Source organism: Terrapene carolina, unplaced genomic scaffold (genome assembly GCF_002925995.2).
Source record: "Terrapene carolina triunguis isolate 2854851 unplaced genomic scaffold, T_m_triunguis-2.0 Scaffold236, whole genome shotgun sequence".
Classification (NCBI taxonomy): domain Eukaryota; kingdom Metazoa; phylum Chordata; order Testudines; family Emydidae; genus Terrapene; species Terrapene triunguis.
Genome location: NW_020664587.1, coordinates 8,209,710 through 8,217,797, shown reverse-complemented (window position 1 = coordinate 8,217,797; position 8,088 = coordinate 8,209,710). Strand labels below are relative to the sequence as shown.

At 57.6% G+C, this 8,088-nt stretch overlaps 1 protein-coding gene across 1 annotated transcript in view; it reads left to right on the top strand.

Annotated features, from left to right (window-relative positions):
* Window positions 1–3,541, top strand: part of LOC112109016 (digestive cysteine proteinase 2-like) — an 11,350-nt gene extending 7,809 nt beyond the window's left edge. Inside the window, exons 8-11 of the mRNA XM_026657163.1 lie at window positions 288–379; window positions 926–1,087; window positions 2,149–2,338; window positions 3,354–3,541. Coding sequence (XP_026512948.1) covers window positions 288–379; window positions 926–1,087; window positions 2,149–2,338; window positions 3,354–3,541 — 632 coding nt within the window. The remainder of the gene's footprint in view (window positions 1–287; window positions 380–925; window positions 1,088–2,148; window positions 2,339–3,353) is intronic.
* Window positions 3,542–8,088: the final 4,547 nt, after the last annotated feature.

Here is an 8,088-nt window from a genome sequence, read left to right as displayed (position 1 = left end):
GGGCCTATGTCCCTCTCTAGCGACCGGGCCATAGAAGGGGTTTGAGTCTCACACGGCCTCCACCTAATGGAGCATGTCTTTTAGCTCAGGCAGCAGCGGTGGCTGTTTTTAGCTCTGAGGGTCCCAGGTTCAAGCCCCACAAAGGGCCGAAGTGGGGTCCATTACTCTCTGCGAAAAGGAACTTTTCTGCAAAGCGGCCACTTTCCCATGGAAGAATGTGGGAGATGTTAAAACCCTCAAATTATCTCACTGCAAACCCTCCTGCCCTGTAACTCCTCCCTCCCCAGGCGCCGTGACCCCAGTGAAGGACCAGGCCGTGTGTGGCTCCTGCTGGAGCTTTGCTACCACCGGGGCGATGGAGGGCGCCCTGTTCCTCAAGGTGAGAGCCCTGCTGCCTTGCGTGTCTCGGGAGGGAGCAGTGCAGAGTCTCCGAGGCAGGCTGGGGCATCTGAGCCCACACCCACTTGTCAGGCTCCTGCCACTAGCTGCCCGGCCGAGCTGCCCGGGACTGGGAGTTAAGGTTGGAGCCCTGAAGGGGAACATGGCCTTGCTCCACGTCACGGGGGACCTCTGGCTGCTGATCAAGAGTAGCTATGAAATGTGGAGCATGGTGTGTCTGGTCCTGCTAGACACAACATGCCTGGGAGGCGGAGGCCACCCCTTACTGGGGAGAGGAAGCAATTGGGGGGTCCTTGAATGGGACAGCGGGCAGCCGGGCACACTCCAGTGACCCCCCTGTGCACAGGCCCAGGGTGGAGGCAGCGCCCAGAGGGAACCTTTGGTGCTTTCGGCTGGAGGAGGGAGACACCTGACCCCCCGTGAGCCGGGGGGAAGCCCCAACCCCCCTCTCCTCTGGGCTTTGTGCATTACCCGGGACTCTGGAGCTCTCGGCTGGGACCCTGACTTTCTCCCGGCTGCCCCCCAGACCGGAGTGCTGACCCCGCTGTCCCAGCAAGTCCTGATCGACTGCTCCTGGGGCTTCGGGAACCACGCCTGCGACGGCGGCGAGGAGTGGCAGGCGTACGAGTGGATCAAGAAGCACGGCGGCATCGCCAGCACCGAGTCCTACGGGCCGTACATGGGCCAGGTGAGCGCTGGGCCGGCGGCCGAGGAGAGCACGGAGCCGTTCGGCTTGGGGGGCCTGATGAATTTCTCCACGCCGGCGGGAGATTCTAGGAGGGCCTTCGGGGCGCTGGGCACCCTCGTGCCTGCTGTCCCCATGAGGGTTGAGGGTGCTTCGTACCCTATCTGGGGCATGCACAGGCCACTTCAGACACTGCCAGGCCTGTCAGAGGCAAGACGGCCTTGTGGTTACAGCAGTGGATGGCGACCTGGGTTCAATCAGGTTCCCTCTGTGAGCACAGGCAGATCGCCCCCGGGCGGACTGAGCAGGGCCGGATTCCAATTAGGCACAGTAGGCCCATGCCTAGGGGCGCCCTGCCGCTCTAAAACCGTGAGCAACACAAAGGGCCGCTGTAGGCAGAGGGTGGGGGGCTGAAGATGCTGTGCCTAGGGGTGCGTAAGGTGTAAATCCAGCCCTGGTGCTGAGCAGCTGCAGCGCCCACTGCCATCCAGTGCAGATGGGGGTGCTGAGCACCCCCGGAAAGCAGAACCGCCGCCCTCCTTCCCTGCCTCAGCTCTGCGGCCATAAAACGGACTCAGCCCTGCCCTTCCCCCCGGGCTGGCTGAGATGTGACAGCGCCAGGGGCTGCGTCGGTGCCCAGACAGGAGAGCGGCGAGGCTGGCGCTCCCACCCCGCAGCCCCTCTTGCGGGAGCGGGACTTCTCACACGTGAGCCGCTCCATTGAACTCAAGGAGATGATGGCAGTGCACGAGGGCCTGCACGACTGCTGTCACTAACTCATCCTAACCCTGGCAGTGGCTGGAGGGGGCCTGCTTAGATCCAAACCCGGACGCAGGATGGGGGAGATTTGGGTTGAGTGTTTCTTCAGCAGGACCAGTGAAACTTCCTCCTTAGCCCGGGGGAGCGTTAACAGACTGGACAGCCCATTGTTGACTGGCTGCACTGGGCCAGCGCCTGCCTTGTCTGCTCTGCCGTGGTATCCAGATGGTGCCATGCAAGAGTCTGGCTGAGGGGCAGGGCTCTGGATTTGTCACCCAGTTCTTGCACCGGTCTCTCCCCTCCAGAACGGGTACTGCCACTACAACCAGTCTGAGCTCATAGCCAAGGTCGCTGGCTACATCAACGTAGACCCTGGGAACGTCACCGCCCTGAAAGCGGCGCTCTACAAGCACGGCCCGGTGGCTGTGAACATTGACGCCTCCCCCAAGACCTTTGCCTTCTATGCCAACGGCGTCTACTACGAACCTGCCTGTGGTGAGTCTGGGGCTCTGCTGGGGGAGGACTTTGCTTGTCTCGAATTGGACAAAGCCAGGTTCCCTGCGGGCAGAAGCAGCTGCATTGACTCCTGCCACAGCTCGATCAGACCCAGGGTACATCTCGTCTAGGATCGTGTTAATTAATCATAACATCACACAGCCTTGTTCTCGTGATTGTGTTATTTCCCTTGGCCTCCGGGTGTTCCTATGAGCTCCAGATCTAACAGACGTTACTCTGCTGAACTTGAGACTGGAGCCGCCAGAGCCTCGAGGGTGCAATAGAACATCACTAAAACTAACTTTAAATAAAAATAAAGGCTACAGTCCCATCCCCCCAGCTGCTTCAGAGGAAGGTGCAAGAAACTCCTAATAGAACAACCTACCCATGGGGGGAGATTTTACCCTAGCCCCATACAGAGCGTGACTGCCTAATGCCCTAAAGCAGGAGGATTCATAACTCTTATCTTTTATCCTACCTAACCTAACTGTGGATGTTCCTTCTCCGTGTCCAGTCCGCTAACTCTTGCTAAACTCGAGGCCTCCGTGATATCCTGTGGCAATGAGTTCCACAGGCTAATTAGGCTTTGCATTAAAAAGTAGGTTTTAAAATGTTGCTTTTTTAATTCATTGGGCATCCTCTTGTTCCTGGGTGGCATTGACCTTCCCTGCCACTCATTATCTTGCACCCCTTTTTATAGCCCCCTCTTATTCATTCCCCTCTACACTAACTCCTATAAGGCAGTGACATGATGAATATAGGAAGACATCTAGTAGGGTGACCAGATGTCCCGATTTTATAGGGACAGTCCAGATTTTTGGGTCTTTTTCTTATATAGGTTCCTATTACCCCCCACCCCTGTCCTGATTTTTCACATTTGCTGTCTGGTCACCCTAACATCTAGGGTGGTTCCTCTGCGCAGGGCCTGGCCTGCTGGCCTCCTGCGTGGGGAACCCACAGCCCAGTCTCTCACCTCCCAGCAGAGGGAGACTAAATCTCCTCTCCTTTCTCCTAGGAAACAAAACCACAGAGCTGGACCACGCGGTGCTGGCCGTGGGCTACGGGGTCCTGCAAGGGGAGAGCTATTGGCTCATCAAAAACTCCTGGTCCACCTACTGGGGTAACGACGGCTACATCCTCATGTCCATGCGGGACAACAACTGCGGGGTGACGACGGCGGCAACGTACCCCGTCCTGGCCTGAGCGCGGACGCTGCGTGCAGGGCCTGTTCCCCCAGCCTTGCCCGAGAGACCAGCTAGCCCTGGGGAAGAGAGACCCACTCACCTGCCTCTGGCTGAACTCCCAGTAGGCTCCAGTTACGTGAACCGGTTGGAAGCCTGACAGCAACTCTCTGGCTGGGGCAGGTCATTCCCGGAGTGTTGCTTTAATACCCACCACAACGGGGCTGGTTCCTTCAAGGCCCTGTGAGATGCTGGGTGGTCTCCAAGCTGAGGGGCCCCCTGCACCTCGCACCACCTCGGAACAGAAGCCCCGCAAGGCGGGGGCCATGCTGATGTGTCTCTACGCATCACGCACACCTGCCACTGTCACCGTGCTTATAGCGTGTCAAGGAGGGGGGGGGGGGGGGGGGGCGGGGCGGGGGGGGGGGGGGGGGGGCAGAGGGAGAGCTAGGCATGGCCGCTGCTGAGTGATGGGTATAGAAGCCAGCACAGCGAGGGTCTCTGCTACACTGCACGGCAGAAGGCTGCTGATTGTATGGAGAGCGCCAGGACAATAAACTCTAGGGGAGAAGTTTGCCGTGTCTGTGTGTTTGGGGGAGCTGGGGGGAGCAGGGTTTGGCCGGGCCTTGCCCTCGCTGCTGCCCGACACTGCCCCAGGGAGCGGAGCAGGGCACCCCTCCTGCGGGGGGCAGTCGCAAGGCAGGGCACGTAGCGCCTCTCAAACTCGGCATTCCTACAACCCTGCGGGAGCCTGGCCATGGGAGGGGCGAGGGGAAAGGCCTGGCAGCGCTGGGCTCCTTGAACCAATGCTACCCTTGCCCCAGGCTCATCCAGCCCGGCTCCTGCTACCAGCCAGACTCACTCCGCGGGGAGGGGTCGCTCTAGTTCAGTGGAGAGTCCAAACAGCTGCATGCTCCAGGCTGGTATGAGTCAGGAGAGCTCCAGTGCCAGCAGCGGAGCGGTCAGGGTTCCCTCCCCACTCTGAACTCTGGGGTACAGATGTGGGGACCCGCATGAAAGACCCCCTAAGCTTATAGTTCACCAGCTTAGGTTAAAAACTTCCCCAAGGCACAAATTCCTTGCCCTGGAATGGAATCGCTGCCACCACCAAGTGAGTTAGACAAAGATTCAGGAAAAGGACCACTTGGAGTTCCTGTTTCCCCAAAATATCCCCCTAAGCCCCTTCACCCCCTTTCCTGGGGAGGCTGGAGAATAATAAACCAACCAAATAGGTAACCAAGGTGAGCACAGACCAGACCCTTGGGTTTTTAGGACACTAAAAACCCAATCTGATTCTTGAAAACAGAACTTTATAATAAAGAAAAAAGTAAAAGTAAAATCAGGATGGAAGGTAACTTTACAGGGTAATAAGATTTAAAACACAGGATTCCCCTCTAGGCAAAACTTTAAAGTTACAAAAAAATAGGAATAAACCTCCCTCTTAGCACAGGGAAAATTCACAAGCTAAAACAAAAGATAATCTAACGCATTTCCTTGCTATTTCTGTAATGTTAGATGTATCATTTCCGTGGGAGCCGGATTATTTGCTTGGTCTCTCTCTCTGTCTCAGAGAGAACAACAACACAGAGCACAAAGCAAAAACCTTCCCCCACAGATTTGAAAGTATCTTCTTCCCTTATTGGTCCTTTTGGTCAGGTGCCAACCAGGTTATTTGAGCTTCTTAACCCTTTACAGGGTAAAGAGGGATTTTAGGCTACCCTTAGCTGTAGGTTCATGACAGGAGCTATGCCAGTTTATACCCACTGAGGTTCGGTCCCTGTGCCACAGGGTTCACTCACCCGTGGGGCGCCTCCTTGTGGCTGCATCTGGAGATTAGCTCCACTCCAGTCTGACGCCCCCTTCTTCGCACTGTGCCCCCCACCCCCAGAAGCCAGGGTGCTCCCTCTTCGTGGTTCAGCCTCTGGCCGGGTCACTATCGTCCTCCCCTTCCATGATACCAAAGTCCCCCTGATCAGCTGTTCTCACGCCACTCCAGATAGTCTGGTGGGGGAACCTGGGCCAGCCCATTGCTCCGGGTCCAGACCCTATGTCTGCTTGCTCCCAGACCCTGTTGCCGCCTATCAGGTTAATTGTGCTAACAAACTGTTCTATCTTGGGTGGGGTGGGCCTGCCATCACCCCCTGGGTATAGGCACTGCCTCACTCGGGGTTCTCCTTCCCTCCAGGGAACCCCTTGGACACAGTCTGGAGGGACACCTGCATCCGGGGTGAAATGGCCAGTGGGGGCCTGAACAGACACGGTCTGTGATTTTGGGTTCAGAGTTAAGAGGACTTCCTGGGCTGGGGCTGAAGGAGAGGGCTGGGTGGATCAGGTGTCCTCAACCATAGTGCAAGCAAAGAGCAACGCTCCCGGGAACGCACCGGCAGAGCAGGTACAGCCTGGGTTCACCTTAAGGAAAGCCCACCAGTCATCAATCCAAGGCGCGACAGAATAAACGTCCCAAGAACCTTCCGGTTCTACCAAAACTACTCCCGCCCCGGCTCTACCTGCCCCGGGGTCTGGTGTGTGGCGCCACTGGTGTGATGAACATCGCCCAAACCTCAGCCCACCAGTGGCTGGCTTATACCTGATCTGGGACTGACCAGAACTTTGCATCCAGCTCCCATAACAAGCACTGCGGCCAACCTCCCCCAAAAGGGAAGAAAAACAATTCCCCTTCCAGTCTCCCCGGGCCTGCCCTGGCTCAGGACACGTAGATTTCTGTTTGCTCCCAGCAGCTGAACTTTGCCCCAGCCCTACTTTGCCTGGCAGCATTGCTGACATATTTCCAGTAACAAAGGGACAGTGTGAGCACAGGCTGTAGCGGTCTGTGACGGGAGCTAGAAAACCAGGGAGCTGCAGCGAGGAGTCCCCCCCCAGAGTCCCCCCCCCCCCCCCCCGGCCCCAAAATGCCCTGACTGATGTTAAGGCTGGTGCATGCACAGGTGAGCAAAACAAAAGGCAGCCAGGCTGTGGGCCAATTGCTGCTGCTCTTGGAAAAACAGAGAAATTCAATGTTTGTTCAGTGGGAACTGACCGTCAGGAATCCTCCCCCAGCCCAGCGGTACAGGGGTGTTGCAATCAGTGGAGTAAAATGAGAACAAAACAGCAAGAGGCACCTAGAAGGAGGAAGTGGGGCGTGCACGGGGTTTTCCCAGTGCATCAGCGGGCAGTTCACAGCTAAGCACCAGTGAAGGCTGTTGTACATTGGTAACGGGACAGGCTCAAGCAGACGCTTGTGCCTCAGGACTCCTGGGTTCTACTCCCGCCTCTGCCACTGACTCATGCCAGGACTCTGCGTAAACCACATCAGCACCCCAGGCCTCAGTTTACCCATCTGTAAATTGGAGCTTACAGCTGATGAGATTTCTCAGGCTTGGTTAATGTTCCCAGTGGGGCTCTCTGGCTGGAGCAGTAGATATTGTGCTGGCTTGGAGGAGAAGTAGCTGCAGTGGGAGCCAGCTGCCCTGTCCAGCAGGGCGTGAAGGGGCAGCAGGGGGATTTTGATCCACGTGGGGGGCGGTGATGCTTTTCCCAGGCCAGAAAATGAGACGCACATTCATTTTCTTCGGAGAGGCTGCTTGTGAGCAGGTGTCCTCGAGTCACTGTCGCTTTCCCTGGAACGAAAGCGAACAGGCCCAGCTGACCGTTCGCCTCTGCCACAGGTGAGCCCTGGGGAGAAGGGCAGTTCTACCCATGGCTACTAGACAAGCTTCTCCTACCTTCTCTGACACCTCGAGGCAGGGGACTGCACCGTAACCTTGGAAGGAGGCTGCCCACGTGGGCCTGATTCTGATCCCCCTTGCATGGGCTTTGCACCGGGGTCATTCCAGGGACTTTAATGGAGCGGCTCATGATTTACGCTGCTGGGACCAAGAGCAAGATCAAAGCCTGCTCCCCTCCGGCCCCAGAAGGGGCTGCTGCCTCGGTTGTGCCAGAGGGCAGCTAAAGACCCCTCCGCACTGTGAGCTAAGGCACCTCCACACCCGATTCCCCACCAACTGGCTGGTACCAGTTCCTCCCCGGCGGCTCCTCCTCTCCCCTCCCTCTGTTCCGGAAGCTCAGTCCTGGTCCAGCATCAATAACACCCCGACCCCCCCAGCGCAGCAGAACTCCGCAGGGAGGGGAATTATCCCCGAAGCTGAAGGGCTCCTTACCCTCCCGCCGCCATCACTGGAGAGGTGTGAACCCGAAGCCACGTCCCTTCAGGCTGGGAGCTCGGCTGAGTGTTTGTACAGCTCCTAGCGCATTCCTGGTGGGTCCGTAGGCGCCGCCTCAATATACACATAACCTCGCCAAAGCCAAGCAGGGGCAGGCTGTGTCAGTGCTTGACCAGACTTCGAGGAAACCCAGGCGCTGCAAGCAGGGTGGGGTTAGTGGTGTTGTGGCTGCTGCTCTTCCCTTTGCCTCGGTGCTGAGCCAGTCCCCTGGGGTCCTGGATCTGCGTGGTCATTCCAGGTCCCATGGCACTTTCTGCAGGGGTAGGGGTGTTAACCCTGGTGTTCTGACCCATTTCCAGTCTGCTCCCCTAAAATATTCCTTGGACATGAGATTTCCTTCACTTCCTGT